The sequence below is a fragment of the Dromiciops gliroides genome, chromosome 4, assembly GCF_019393635.1.
Source record: "Dromiciops gliroides isolate mDroGli1 chromosome 4, mDroGli1.pri, whole genome shotgun sequence".
In the NCBI taxonomy this organism is placed as follows: Eukaryota; Metazoa; Chordata; class Mammalia; order Microbiotheria; family Microbiotheriidae; genus Dromiciops; species Dromiciops gliroides.
In genome coordinates, this window is record NC_057864.1 from 187751936 (window position 1) to 187766319 (window position 14384).

Below are 14384 nucleotides of genomic sequence, written 5' to 3' on the forward strand. Positions count from 1 at the left end.
TGCCCCTCCCCATCCCAACTCCCTCTTTTTTTTTTTTTAAATAACTGGGTGGAGAAGGGAGTTCTATAGGGGTCGCTGTGGTGCAAGCTGAGTCTACCCGAAGCTGGCGGATGAACAGGGGGCTGAGTTCTTGCTCCTCAGCAGGGAGATGGAAGTGGGTTTGGCTTGGGAACCTGAGCTTGTTTGGGAAGGTTTCCCTGTGGCTGGAGAGAGGCATTGGTGCACACTGGTGGCAGGAACAGAAAGCAACTATTTAAATATCTCCCCACCCAGAACAGCCTCACCACAAGAATTAGGATGGTATAGGCCTTTATCTTGGGAAAAGGGTAGGACTGCCTGGCTCCCCTCTAACAGGTGTGCACTGCCGGACTGTCAGGACCCGACTCTGGACAGCCCGACTGGGCTAACTGCATAGATGGTTACTGCCCCCTCATTCATATATGAAATATGTAGATATACATATATGGCGCATACATACACACGTTGTGTGTGTATATATGCATGTGTTGTATATTTCTGCTCCCTCTCCCAAACGGATGGAGCCCAGGATTCTTGCAGTGCAGTTGGAGAGGACTGGGTCCAAGGGAGGGAGGGATAAACCAAAGCGAATTCGGGGGTCGGGGGAGAAAGTTCTTGTGTTGGTAGTTAAAACACGATTTCGCTTTCCTGGGTCCCCAATCGGAGGCAAAGACAAAGCGGGTGGGGTCGGGAGAGGCCAGGCAGCCCTTTTGAGCTGAGCCTCCCCCAGCCGGCCAGACGCCCGCTCCGTCCCCTCCAGGGCTCTTAGCATTTCTTCAACATCTCCTGCAAGTAGCGCCGGACTTCGGCTGCCGACTCCCAGGGCACCACGGTGGCTCGGAATGAGGAGGCTTCCTGGATGAGCCGGTGCATGGGGTAGCCCCGGCGCGGGAAGGCCACGTCGCCCGCCGCCAGCAGCCCCATGGGGCAAAAGTCGTTGGCGCCGTCGCCCACGTAGAAGAGGTGCTCGAAGTGCACGCCGTCCTGCGCCCTCTCGCGCAGGTAGTCGCCGAGCACCTTGTGTTTGCACATGTTGGCCGGGCAGCGAGTGCACGAGTGCTTGTGGAAGGGCTGCAGCACCAAAATGCCCCGCTCATCTGGGCCCGACGGGTTGCTAAAGATTCTGCGGAAGAGGCCGCGGTAGCCCGAGGCGCGCAGGGAGCTCTCCACGCCGAAAGTGTTGGCGTCTGAGATGAGGATGATCTCAAAGCAGCTGCCCTGTTTGGTCAGGAACTGGAAGAGGTCGGTCATGCCGGGACACAGCGGGATGTCCTCGTAGACTTCGCGGAAGTCTTGCGGCTTCACGCCTTGATCGCCCAAGTACTGGAAGACCCGCTGCATGTACTCGTTGTAGAAGCCTTCGCGGAACGTGGCCCGCAGGCTGTCTGGCAGCTTCTGGCCGGGGGCGGCGCGCACGATGGAGTCATCGCTGTTCTCGTTAACTATGGTCTCATCAAAATCGAAGGTTAGCAGGAAGCGCGGCGCCCCTGGCTCCGCCATCCTTGGGCCGTCCTGGGAGGAGGGAGCAAGCGAGAAGGGGCGCGGCAGGAGCCCGCCGGGGAGAGGATGGTTAGAGAGCCGCCCGGGCCAGCGGCGCTGGCACAGCCACCACCTGAGGGGGACCCAAGGGCTCAGTTAGCCTTGGCGGAGCTTCACCCCTCCGGGACCCCGGGGGCCGCCCCATTCCCCACCCTGCTCTCATCCCTCATCGTCCTTCAGATTCTTTCATCAGAAAAGTCCCCATTATCCGTAGTTCAGGTAAGGAGGCACTTCCCCCCTCCCCCCAAGCCCAGACTCGACTTGGTAGCTGCCCCACACCTTCAGCCCTGAAATGCGAAAGCATTTTTACATCCCCTTTAAAAATTTGGAAAGGGGAGGGGGGGGGGTGTCTGATGGATTGCCCCTTCCCCCGGAGAAATTTATGATACATTCCCCCAAATAAAAGTAACTTATTAGGGAGGTTATTTTGAATTAGCTGCTCCTTTTCAATATTTGTGTCCTTGCTCTTCTCCATATTCTCAATGCACATTCTCTCCAGCTAATTCCCAGGGCCATCTTTTCTGCCCTTTTTAGCCCGTTTATGTATAGAAGTCCCAACTCAACCCCCATCTTCACGTCTCCTTCCTCTACTCCAAACAAATTCCAGGAGTATTCAGAAGAAGAGAGACACACAAACACAACCACACACATACACACACACAATTTCCTTATTCCTCTCTCTTCCTAGAAGCAACCATGGGACTGGTCAAGCAGAAGGAATGTATAGCATGGTTGTGTCCAAGGGGAGAGCCCCCAGCTATGGGTGCATAAAATCAAAGACTTCTTCTCCAAGATTCTGTACATTTCTAGGATGAGGCCGAGTGCCAAGAATGGTGGCTTGGGAGCCCCAGTGAACACTGAGTTTGGCCCTATCCTAGAGATCTGGATGTTAGTCCTTCTAGTTCAGAGGTTCTTAACATTTTCTGTGGCCCCTTTGGGAGTTTCCTGGAGCCTATGAAGCCCTCCATATTGTTACCTATTTTCATAATTGAACAGAATGCTAAAATAAAGACATTTTATTTCTCATCCAAGTTCACAGACCCCAGAAATCTATCCTCAGACTCTTTGGGGCACCTGGGGTTAGGAATCCCTGTTCTAGAAGGAGGTAAGAAGCAAGGAGTGTCTGTCTCTGTTGCAGTTTCCTGCACAAGTGTGGAGGTAAAAGGTTCCTGTAGCTAAGCTAAGTCTGAGATTCATTCCCAAGGACTCCCAACTATTTCATAGCTAATCACTTGCCAGTTCCCCAGAAGGGGGGTGTCAGCAGGCGGGGTTTCTGCCAGAGTTCGAAGCAGCCGGACAGCAGAATTGGGGCTGGGGAGGGTGGGACCATCCCGCAGGAAAGTACAGCACACCTGGGAGACAGGGAGGAGGGGGACAATGACAGAGGATGGGGAGGAGGAAAGAAAGGAAGAAGCTCACCAGATGGGAGAGCTGGCCCCATGAGCAGAGATAGAGCTGGTAGCACCAGAACAGAAGGGGAAATGAACAATGATGGAGAAGAGAGTTCAGTATGGGGAGGAGGCAAGGAGAGCTGAGATAGAGAAAGGGGTGGCAAGGACAGGGAGCAGAAAGAGAAAGGGAGGAGGAAGGGGAGAAGATGAGTGAGCCAAACAGTGCCAGAAAGAAGTAGAGGAAAGGAGCAAGAAAAGGCAGAGCAGACCCACTTCTCCCTCCACTGACTTTGAAATAGTCTTGTGGATAGCATTCTAGAATATTCTGAATACCTCTAGGACCACTCTCCTAACCCCAAATCACTATGCAAGGGGGAATGGACTCAGGAGAACTGAGTCCTGCTTCTATCACTCAATTTGCCACACAGCCTTGACAAGCCATTCACCTAACTGTGCCTCAGTTTCCTCACCTGTAAAATGAGGAGATAGACTGAATGATCTCTACAATCCCTTTCTACACAAATACTCTTGACTGCAAGTAAATAACTTTTCCATTTCCATCTCTTCTCTCTTCACCTAAGGGGAAGGAGGAAGGATAGGGCCAAGGAGATTGTCTTTGTCTCCATGGCACAAAAAAAGCAACCCCATTTCCCCAAGGTTACCTATCATTTTCCAGAGTTGGGATATGAAGCTGGCTCTCCTACTAGACCAACTGAACAGCTTCCAGGTGACCCTATTTCCCAAGTACTTGAGATATCCAGTGCCCCAGGATACTGGGAGAGCCTTGTACTGGGTGGAAGGCACTGGTAATTCTTTTTCCAGTGGGATATACATCCCCTTGGGATCTGGAGCTGAAGGGTAGAGTCTTAGGGGAATTATTTATGCCCTGTATATTAATTAGGGCAGCCCTTTGGACAACCTCTGGCTGTTTCCCTCCCCATGCCCCACCCCCAAATACTTGAATGGCCATCAGAGGGAGCTACTTACCCTAGATAGGCATCTCAAGCCAGTGACTGGAAAACACCCGTTCATCCTCAGGACATTACCAAGGGCTCTGCCAGTTGAAACTTTTTACCAGTTGCTGTATTCTGATCTCCCTGATAATCACATGAGAAAAGTCAGTGGAGAACACAGAATCCAGACTTCCTATGCACCTCACTGAGGAATGAGCTCTGCTGTTTCCTTTCAGAGGGGCTCACCAGCACATACAGGCTCAGTGCTAAGAGGTCCCCAATACCTGCTCATCATCCTTTCTACTCCTGTGCCTACCACTGAGGGAGGGCAGTGGTAACTGGGTCACTCAGCCTATAAACATTTTAAAAAAGCATTTGCTATGGGGCGGCTAGGTGGCACAGTGGATAAAGCACCGGCCCTGGATTCAGGGGTACCTGAGTTCAAATCTGACCTCAGACACTTGACACTTACTAGCTGTGTGACCCTGGGCAAGTCACTTAACCCCCATTGCCCCGCAAAAAAAACCCAAAAAACCAATTGCTAGGGCAGCTAGGTGGCGCAGTGGATAGAGCACCAGCCCTGGAGTCAGGAGTACCTGAGTTCAAATCCAGCCTCAGACACTTGACATGTACTAGCTGTGTGACCCTGGGCAAGTCACTTAACCCCAATTGCCTCACTAAAAAAAAAAAAAAATGCTAGGCATAGGTTGTTTTTTAGACAAGTTAAGGAATTAAGGAACACTTGGGTTCCACAACCTCCACTCAGAGGTGATGTGGGAAATGGGTACCTCTCTTTCACAAGCTGAGACTATTTCAGGGATTGTTAGCATATGAGACTTTCGGTTGGCCAAGTATTCTTAGGATGGGAAAAGAGATGGGTGGTAATGGAGAGCACACTCAAGATAGAGGGGTAGCGGGAGCATTTGCATAGAAAAGATCAGAATTGGGCTTAGGAGGGGTTGAATGCTCTGTTGGTTGCTGCCCTCTGCCTGTCAATTCCAGTAAGACATAGGACCTCTCCATAGCGTCCTCAAGGCTGACTCCTCCATTGCTTCCTCAGGTAATGGCTATTTGTCAAAGATCCTACCTAGGATAGGGTCGACAGAAAAGGCCCAAATCCCTAAAGATGACCTTGTCTCATTTCTCATGCCAAAAATCCCAATGCCACAATAAAACAGTAGTAGAGAAGCTTCCCCTCTAACAGAAACTCAGGTTCTGGCTCAGAAAGGAGCCTACTGGATTCTGGTAGGGGCCAAAGTTCAATGTAAGTGAGAGGGCAGAAAAGTGGTTGCTGAAGGTAGGCCCACTGGGAAATTGAAACACTGACTGGAGAAGGGGAAGGTAAGAAATCTAAGAGAGAGGCAGCTAGGTGATGAAGGATAAAGCACCGGACCTGGATTCAGGAGGACCTGAGTTCAAATATGGCCTCAGACACTTGACATGTACTAGCTGTGTGACCCTGGGCAAGTCACTTAACCCTCATTGCCCCCCACAAAAAAGGGAAAAAAATGAGAGAAAATGGAAAAGGGGGGGGATATTATTCCCTAGGACATCTGCTCTTGGGGTGAGGGTGGGGGCAAGCCTCCCAGCCCCTTCAGAAAGATAACACGTGTTGGGGATGGGCCAAGAGAAGGTCTCCTGAGGGAGAAAAGGTGAGGAGACAGCACTCCTGTAGTTCAAGCAACAGGAAGTAGTAGTAAGGGAGCTTGAGACTGAGTCCTTAGTGATGTGGTGATGCCACTGCCAGATGTCTGCCTTATTCTTGAATCCCTAGGGGAAAGCATCTCCATGCATCAGTTTACTCCTCCTGCCACACCAGTTTCAATTTTCCCTTTCTCAAGTCCCAAACACAAAGAACCCTGTCATCCTGCCTCTCTGCCTCCATGCGAATCAGGCAGAGATTCCAGGGGGAAGCTTCTTCCTTCCTCCTCTCCTTAGCAGCATCAAGAGAGATGTATGTGGATGGCTCAGACCTGAGTTCAAATCTGTTTCCCTCAAATGGGTGGTGACTCACCTCAACACCTGAGTACCCCAGCTGTACCCTTCTGCCTTCATTCAAAGGGAGTTCCTCTGGGGAAAAGAGATAGGATCTGGAAACCTTCCCTCCTACCCTGGAGAACCAGAGGGTGTCTAGGTTTTTATAGGGAGGGAGATCATAGCTCCATCATTTTCCCCACCCAACCCTATTAAAGGGTCAATCAGTAGAATTCTAGCCTTTCCTGACTCCTCCCCTTCTTGCTCTCCTCCCCATTCTCTGGAGGCAAAGACTGAGCCCAGGAGAGGGTAGGAAACTTAAAATCTCAGGTCCCTATCTCTCCAAACCTAAAATAACTTTTGGGGGTGGGGGGAGGCAGGAAAGCCCTTGGCAAGTGACAACACCAGTTTACCTTAATCTCTTGGAAAAGGAAATGGCAAACCACTCCAGTCTCTTTTTCTAAGAAAAGCCCATGGATAGTATTGGTGCTATGGTCCATGGGGTCACAAAGAATCAGACAGGACCTGAACACCAACAGGAAGGGGAAAATGGTTACTGTGCCCAGCATCCACATTTGAAATCTGGTCTCCATCCTCCTTATGTGGGGATACTATCTCGAGGGCTGTTTCCGAATGGGGATGTGGGTGTAGGAAATGAGGACTGTGAAAATACATAGTAATCAGTCGGTCCAAGACCAAAATTCAGTTCCCCACTGAATATATTAAAATCTAGTCATTCTCCTTTCCCAGACTGGATTCTCTTCCTCACAGGATCTTCCCTCCTTCATACTTCTGGAGGGCAGAAGGATTTCTCACTACCTGCTGAAGGTGCATAAGTAAAAGGTCCAGAGAGGTTGAGCTACTTCCCCGAGAGCGCACGGCACAGCCACGAATATAATACAAAGCTCTTTGGTCTCCCTTCCAGTAATTCTAGCCAATCTCTCCATCACCCCCGCCTGGCAAACACGCACGCCTCCCACCCCTTACACTGTTCTAAGTGCCCCCTGCATCCCCAATATCTTGCTTAACTCTTCTAGAGTTATGAGGAAATCCCTGTTAAGCTGCAACCTTTGAAGAAGGAGGGGCAGTAGGAACTAAGAATAAGAGATAACCCAAATGAACAGGGTGAGAGGCTAGGCTAGCTACTCCTAGAGGACTCTATCGGGGTCTTTTGCTGGATTGCAATGGACTCCTCGCTGGGGTCAGGAAGGTGCCAGAGGGTGAGTGGGATATTTTTAGAGATGGCTGCGAAGGAAACACTTTGGAACATCCCCAGCTGGCCCCGGGCTCTTCTCTGGGGAGGCGGTAGGTAGATGGAGTGGGGGAAGGGAAGGGCAGGGGCAAGAGAGAACCAAGATTTAGGGTATACTGTGTTGGCACAGGAGGTGGAGGAATAAGGGAACAGGCACTGGGAGGGCCAAGAGGACCAAAGAAAGGAGGGGACGAGGCAGGGCTAGAGTTAGAATTAGGGTGGGGAGAAGAGTCAGGAAGAAGCAGCCGCGGGTGGACAGAAGCTTTTGCAAGGGAGTGCCAGGGAGAAAATGGGCATGCATGCCATGGAGTCCAAATGAGGCTCCAAATGAGGGAAGGAGGGGTTGGCGGGGGAAGGGGGGGGGTGTATGAAGACTCGAAATTCCTACTCAGGGTTGGGGTAGGAATCAGAACCCCCACCCCCTACCCCCGCTTCGACAGATACACCCACAACACACGTTGTAGCGTCTCATTCTGCCACGCACTGCAACGAGGCATGCCGCTCCCTAAACACCTCCTAAGCCTCTCACCCCAAGCCCGGACCCCAGACCCCCTTCGCCGGGTACTCACAGAAGAACGGTGACGGTGACAGCGACAGCGGTGGCAGCGACGGCGGCGGCGGCTACAGCAACAGCAGCGGCGGCGGCAACAGCAGCAGTGTGTCCAGGCTGGGCTTTTTTAGTGTGCGTGCGAGGTGGACAGGGGCTTGGATGAGCTACTGGGGTGCGGGATGGAATAAGGGGGGCAGGGTCAGGAGGGGACGCGGTGTCCTATGTTCCCTCAGTTCCTGGGCTCCGGTGTACAGGTCCCACACCCCGAGGAGCCACGGATCGAGTTTGGCTCGGCTGGCCCCTCCAGCCCCTCCCCGAAACCCACCCCGCACCTTGGTCCCAGGGCCGCCGCCGCGTCCCCTTTAAGTGCCCCGGAGCCAGAGCCCGGGCAGGCGCTGCAGCTACTGCTGCACCAGAGCCCACCGCAGTACCCACACGTCACAAGCGCCTGGCCAATCATAGCCGCGCCGGCGCACATCAAAGGGGCGGGCCGAAGGGATAGCTCCTCCCCTCAAGCCTCAGGGGCGGGGAGGGAGGAGGTGAGCAAAAGAAGGATCGCACGGGCTGGGAGCCAGAGCCCTGCGGGAGAAGTGAGAGGCCGAAGGGCTGAGCCTCCTAAATTTGGGGAGGTGGGAGTCCTAGCTCCTTGCAACCTGCTTCTGTCCCAGCATGCACACACCCACCTCCTTGCTCCTCCAAGATATCCCTCCACCCCAATTCCTAAAAGTTAAAGTTGTTCCCTTTAAATCTTCCCAGCTAATCAATGTCAGAGGTATAGCAATATTATTAGCTTCCAGATTTTGCATAAATGTGCACGAACTCTTCCACTTCGCCCTCCCTTTTAAAAAAAATCTCGACAAGCTGCTGCCACCATCCCTCCCCCTTTTTTTTTTTTTTTGGCAAGGCCCCAAGATTGTGTTGATTCAGGATTGGGAGGAAAGTCTTTGCCCCATCCACAAGAGTAGCTGCGTTATCTTCTTCCCCCGCAGGTTGAGGACAGCGCCGCAGCCCAGTCCCTGGGACTGATTCCTTGGGTCTAGAACTGAAAGTTCCCTTAGCAGAACTCAGCAAAAGCCCCAGGTTGGAATCCCGGCTCCGACACTTGCTGAAATTGGGTGACCTTGGACAAGTCACAATCTTTCTGGAACTCGGTTTTCTTCTCTGTAGGAGGAGGAGGTTGGACTAGACTTGACCCCTCTAGGGTCCCCCTCCAGGTCCAGACCTATGATACTCTATAATTTTAAAGCAACCCCCTTCTTTTACTGAGGAAACAGTCCTTGAAAAAGGTAAGGAGCTTGTTCCAAGGTTGCTCAAACTCCAAGACCCCTTCCTCCAGCCTAAAGATGAAGGGGAGAGGGGAAGAGTCCAGAATGGGAATAAAATAGATTCAAAACTGGAAGTCCAGACTCTATTTTCTTATTTTACATATAAGGAAACTGAATCCAAAGAAGTTGTTTTCCCTCTCTCTTCACATAGTGCCCCAAAGACAAAAAGGAGAGTGAACGTTCACACCCTAAAAGTCCAGTCTCACCTCCTGAAACTTCTCTTTCAAGTTCAAACTCGTTCATTCAAATTTAAATCAACCACACCTTAAGTATGGAGTAAACGCCAAACTGATAAAGGCCTGGTTATTGCGAACCCAGCGGGGGGGGGGGGGTAAAAAAAGTCGTTTCTATCACTAAAAACAAAGATAGGAACCTCAGAGGGCATCTAGTACAACACTCTCGTTCTACAGATAAGGAAACAGTGCCACGTGACTTGCCCAAGGTCTCACAATAGGTGGCCAGAACTAGGATTTGAATGCAGATTCTTCTCTCTCCAAACCCAGTTCTTTTGGACTACCTTCCTGGTTTGGTTTGGTTTGCCTAAATTATGATCATTCTGAAAAGTCAGTCCTGCATTTGGGGCCTTTTTGTTGCACCATTGGGGTCCATGGGAAACTGAAAACCAGGGAGGACTATGTGTGTATTGCTGAAACAAAACACACCAAATGAGATGGATTGGGAGGGGGTGGAGGGACTACCCCAATCCAGACATCTGATGGATAGCCAACCAGATAGGAAAGAGAGAAGAGGCTGGCAAGTAGGAAGAGGTAACTTTGCAGAGAGTGTCACTTCTCTCCTCCAAGGTTAACCAAGTCTGTCAACCCAAGTATTTCCATGATGGGAGAAACTTTCTGATGTCAACACTCCCTCCAGGTTCCTGGATTCTCCTTGGCAAATATCTCATCAGCTACTTAGTTCCCTACCTTGGCCCATCAGTGACTGTAAGGATGGAAAAGCAAACTGGTAAACTCATTCGAATATGAGCCTGAACTAAACACAGTGGAGAATGGAGGGCTAGCTGCCAAAAATGTATCGGGGGTGGGGGGGTGGGGGGGGGGGCGGGGGGGTCATCCTGAAGCTAACCCTTCCAAGAAAGGACTTTTGGATTATCTGACTGATGGTGCCATGGGTTTGGGAATCAGAAGACCCTCAGGCTGTTTAGATGAACTCAAAGGTCCTTTCTATATAATTTGGATTATATGTTTGAACGTGGCCAGGTCAAATCACCTCCTTCTGGGCCTTAGTCTTCCCACCTAAAAAATGGGAGGAGTTAGACCAAAGTAATATAAAGGATCATAGTTTTAAAGCTATAAGGGACCTCAAAGGTCATCTAATCCCAAATAGTGTTGGGGTCAAGATTTAAATCCGGGTCCTCTGACTTTTTTGGGGGGGGCAGGGCAATGAGGGTTAAGTGACTTGCCCAGGGTCACAGAGCTAGTGTTGTGTCTGGGGCTGGATTTGAACTCAGGTCCTCCTGAATCCAGGGCCAGTACTCTATCCACGGTGCCACCTAGCTGCCCCTTTGAGTCCTCTGACTTTTAATCTAGGGTTCCTTCTATGACTCATTGCATCGTATTAGTTTATTAACACATAATAAACATTTAGTTTATTATCACTTCTCACAGAGAGACTATTCCCCACATTTGTGCTGAAGTGCTCTAGGAGAGGCAAGAGTTTGCTATGACAGGGCAGAAAAGGGCAGCTTCTGGGCAGGGCTTCTGTGGGCCCTGGCTATCTCTGGGCAGCAGATGAGGTTACACCATGAATCATGAAGTGGGTGTTGGGAGGGTTGGGGCTGGAGATGGGGGAGGGGAGAAGGGGACTGGGTTAAACAAAGCTCTTCTAAAATCCAGTGTTCTAGGTGGGGCAAGAAGGGTCTAAGGACAGAAGACAGGTCTGGGGTGAGTAGGTAGAGTTGGAGGGGGAGTCCCAATAGGGAGATCCAGAAAGAGTATTTATAAGGACACCCGGCACAGAAGTTAATCAGTCACCTGAGGGCAAAGGCTGAGGAATGGGGGTGGCAGATGGTACCAATGGGAGGGCAAAGAGTCAATTCCATTCCATTCAATAAGTATTTATCTTAGAGTTCCCGAACTTAAAGACAAAAACAAGACAACTTGCCCTGGAGAAGCTTACATTTCTATTCACAGGAAATCAACATGTACACAAGTAAAAACAAAATACTCAAATATAAAGTAATTATGGAGTGGAAGGGAAAGCGGGGACAGAAAGCCTTCCTGTAAGAGAGACAGCTAGAAGGTGAAGTGGATAGAGGATCTGGTCTGGAGTCAGGAAGATCTGAGTTGAAATCCAGCCCCAAACACTTAGTAGCTGTGTGACCCTGGACAAGTCACTTAACTGTGTTTGTTTCAGTTTCCTCATCTGTAAAATGAGCTGGAGAAGGAAAGGACAAATCACTCCAGTATCTTTGCCAAATGAGGTCATGAAGAGTAAGACACGACTGAACAACAAAAGGAGGTGGTATTTAAACTGAGCTATGAGGGGAGCTAGGAATCCAGAAGCCTAGAGGCTAGGAAGGAGGGCATTTCAGGCATGGAGGACACACCCTATTCATAGGCACCGGGTGGGAGATCAAATGTTAAGGACAGGGAACAACATGTATGCCAATTTGGCTAGAATGAAAACTGAGAGGCTGAAATGTGAAATAAGATTGTGAGCTCTTCCGGGGCAGAGACTGTATTATGCCTTTCCTGGTATCCTCCAGACTTAGCATAGTGTCTAACACTTAGTAGGTGCTTACTGATAGACTGGTTGAAGAAGGATTAGAAGTTAAGGACCAGGCCATTCTACTAGGGAGTGACCCATTCTCTTGAGAATGTAAATAAAGATCTTTGATACTTCTCCAAAAAAAAAAAAAAAAGAAGTTAAGGACCAGGTACTATGCGCCTTCTCCCCATGAGAAGAAGTCCAAGGATTTCTCTCTTGGTTTCCTTTTCCTAACACCTAAATAAACTATTATTTTATTCTTAAAAAAAAAGAAGAATAAAAAGAAGAAGTTAAGGACCAGAAGCAGGGAAAGAAATTAGGAAGCTACTACAATTTTCCAAGAGAGAAGTGAGAAAGGCCTAAAGCAGGGTGGTAGCTATTTGAGTGAAGAGGAGTCTGATGAGAGATGCTTGCTAGGCAAAATCAACTGAGCTGGATGGGATGGGGCTAAGGGAGAGGGACAAATCTTAGAGGAAGGGGAAGTTAGGGAGGGAATTTATACACCCCCAAAGACGTGCCAGGGACTGTGCCAGACACTTTACAGATGATGAGCCATGTCACAGATAAACAGAAATAGCAGATGATCCCAGGGTCACATGACCAAAAAGTACCTGAGATGGGATTTGAACTCAAGTCTTCCTGCTTCCAAGTCCAGCATTCTCTCTCCACTACACCACCTAACTGGCTGTGATGCCTATTAAGTAAGGAGTTGGTTTGGTCTGGACTCTGTAATGGAGCATGCAAAAGCATTGAATGACAGTATGGACCATGCACTGTCCTGGAAAAAACAAAAAACTCAATGGACTCTGGGAATCAGGAGTCCTGTGTTCTAGGCTGAGCTCTGCCATTTATCAGGCCTGTGAGTCTTAGCCAATCATTGATCTGAACAGTTTCCTCATCTGTAAAATAGGATTTACCTTACTGACCACACAGGATTAATGGTTCTTAACTTCTAATCCTTCCTCAACCAGTCAATCAGGGTTAAGTAACTTGCCCAAGGTCACACAGCTAGTAGATGTCTGAGACCTGATTTGAACTCAGGTCCTCCGGACTTCAAGGCCAGTGTTCTATCCACTTCAACACCTAGCTGCCCCTTTAATGCAGTAATTCAATGAGATAATGTACCTAAAGTAATCGGTGTCAGCTTCATGTCGACGGATTTTTATATGTGACTGCTATATACCAGGCTTTGTGCTAGGCACTGGTTATACAAAGATAAACATTAAACAACCAATACACATAAGTATTTTCCATAGTCAAGCCACTTAACTTTCTTGGGCCTCAGTTTCCTCATTTCTAAAATACAGAAGTTTAACTAGACAAACTTTTAAGTTTCCTCCAACCCACAACTCTATTATCAAGAGCTTACCTTAAAACCATGTAATACATTAGTGACTAACTGTGGTAACATCCTTTATGAAGGGAGGCCTAAGTCCTAGTCAAGGTTTTGGTTAAAGAGGAACATGCTGAGGGACATTTCTCCTTACCTGTCCCCAGAGATGAGAAAATAATTTAAGTAGTGGTCTGGGAGGAAGGAAGGGAGGGAGAGAGGGAGAGAGAGAGAGAGAGAGACAGAGAGAGAGAGAGAGAGAGAGAGAGAGAGAGAGAGAGAGAGACAGAGAGAGAGAGAAGGAAGGAAGGAAGGAAGAAAGAAAGAAAGAAAGAAAGAAAGAAAGAAAGAAAGAAAGAAAGAAAGAAAGGAAGGAAGGAAGGAAGGAAGGAAGGAAGGAAGGAAGGAAGGAAGGAAGGAAGGAAGGAAGGAAGGAAGGAAGGAAGGAAGGAAGGAAGGAAGAAAGAAAGAAAGAAAGAAAGAAAGAAAGAAAGAAAGAAAGAAAGAAAGAAAGAAAGAAAGAAAGAAAGAAAGAAAGAAAAGGAGAGAGATTATGGCAATGTCATTTTTGGGCCCTGATCTGGTAAAACACTTCCCAAACTACCTTTCCTTAGGTGGGAAAACAGTGGTCAACAGAGACGAGGGAGAAAGCTGGTTTGGAAGCCAGAGTAGGGCTCTATTTGGATTATTGTTCTGTCAGACTGTCAGGGAAGGCAAGTTGGTCTGTGCCTCAGGCTGGGTGACGCCTATTGGCAGCATTCTGGGAGGGTCATACCAGGTCAGGGTCCGGACTCAGGTCCTTGACTCTGCAGGTAGGCTGAGTTACTTGGTGCTATTGATACATCCGAAGGTGATCAGACTGGGAAACATTCATTCTAATCAAGCTCACCAAAGCCTGATTAATAAATCAGACTGCCAATTTATTATAATGCTCACAGATATCCCTGTCTCCATCAAAGAAAGAGTGCTTTTAATATGAGGAGTTATAAATGGAATATCCTAGGGTCACATCAGGTGTCCCAATATTTAGTTTGGAAAACACTGTCACCATAAATATACTAGTGGGTTCTCTACATGGGATACTCCCTTCTTGTGGCTTGGTATACACAGGAGACCAAATTACAAAGTCAGAAAGAGGGCTGCTTAGTAAGCAAAGAATTAGAGCAAAAGGGGATAAGTGTCCTGACTTGAAGGATATTTTCATCCAGAGGTGGCAGCCTGATGATTTCAGTCTAAAGAGCCAGTGTGGAGAATCGGACAGTGCTGGAGAAACCCTGAAGCTCCTCAGCATAAAGCACAAGCATTCTTATTAAGCCCCTGCTGTG

At 49.1% G+C, this 14384-nt stretch overlaps 2 protein-coding genes across 5 annotated transcripts in view; both read right to left on the reverse strand.

Annotated features, from left to right (window-relative positions):
* GNGT2 (G protein subunit gamma transducin 2) overlaps positions 1 to 14384 on the reverse strand; it is a 76690-nt gene that overhangs the window by 20844 nt on the left and 41462 nt on the right. Inside the window, exons 1-2 of one of the 3 annotated variants that reach the window (XM_044001410.1) lie at positions 7697 to 7716; positions 3936 to 4045 (exon numbers count right to left, since the gene is read on the reverse strand). The exons of 1 other annotated variant lie outside the window; for it this stretch is intronic. The gene's annotated coding sequence lies outside the window, so the exon portion shown is untranslated. Of the gene's footprint in view, positions 1 to 3935; positions 4046 to 7696; positions 7817 to 14384 lie in introns of those variants that run through there. One more of the 3 variants, XM_044001411.1, reaches the window with a different exon arrangement.
* On the reverse strand, positions 293 to 4045 carry PHOSPHO1 (phosphoethanolamine/phosphocholine phosphatase 1). Of its 2 annotated transcripts, XM_044001409.1 has the most exons (3): positions 3936 to 4045; positions 2794 to 2909; positions 293 to 1630 (listed from the first exon to the last, which is right to left on the reverse strand). In XM_044001409.1, exons 1-3 carry the CDS (start codon positions 3978 to 3980, stop codon positions 784 to 786), a joined length of 1008 nt encoding a protein of 335 aa, XP_043857344.1. In that variant the 5' UTR covers positions 3981 to 4045; the 3' UTR covers positions 293 to 783. The 2 variants fall into 2 exon arrangements, with proteins under 2 accessions (XP_043857344.1, XP_043857343.1); XM_044001408.1 differs by lacking the exon at positions 2794 to 2909 and having other exon boundaries at positions 293 to 1530.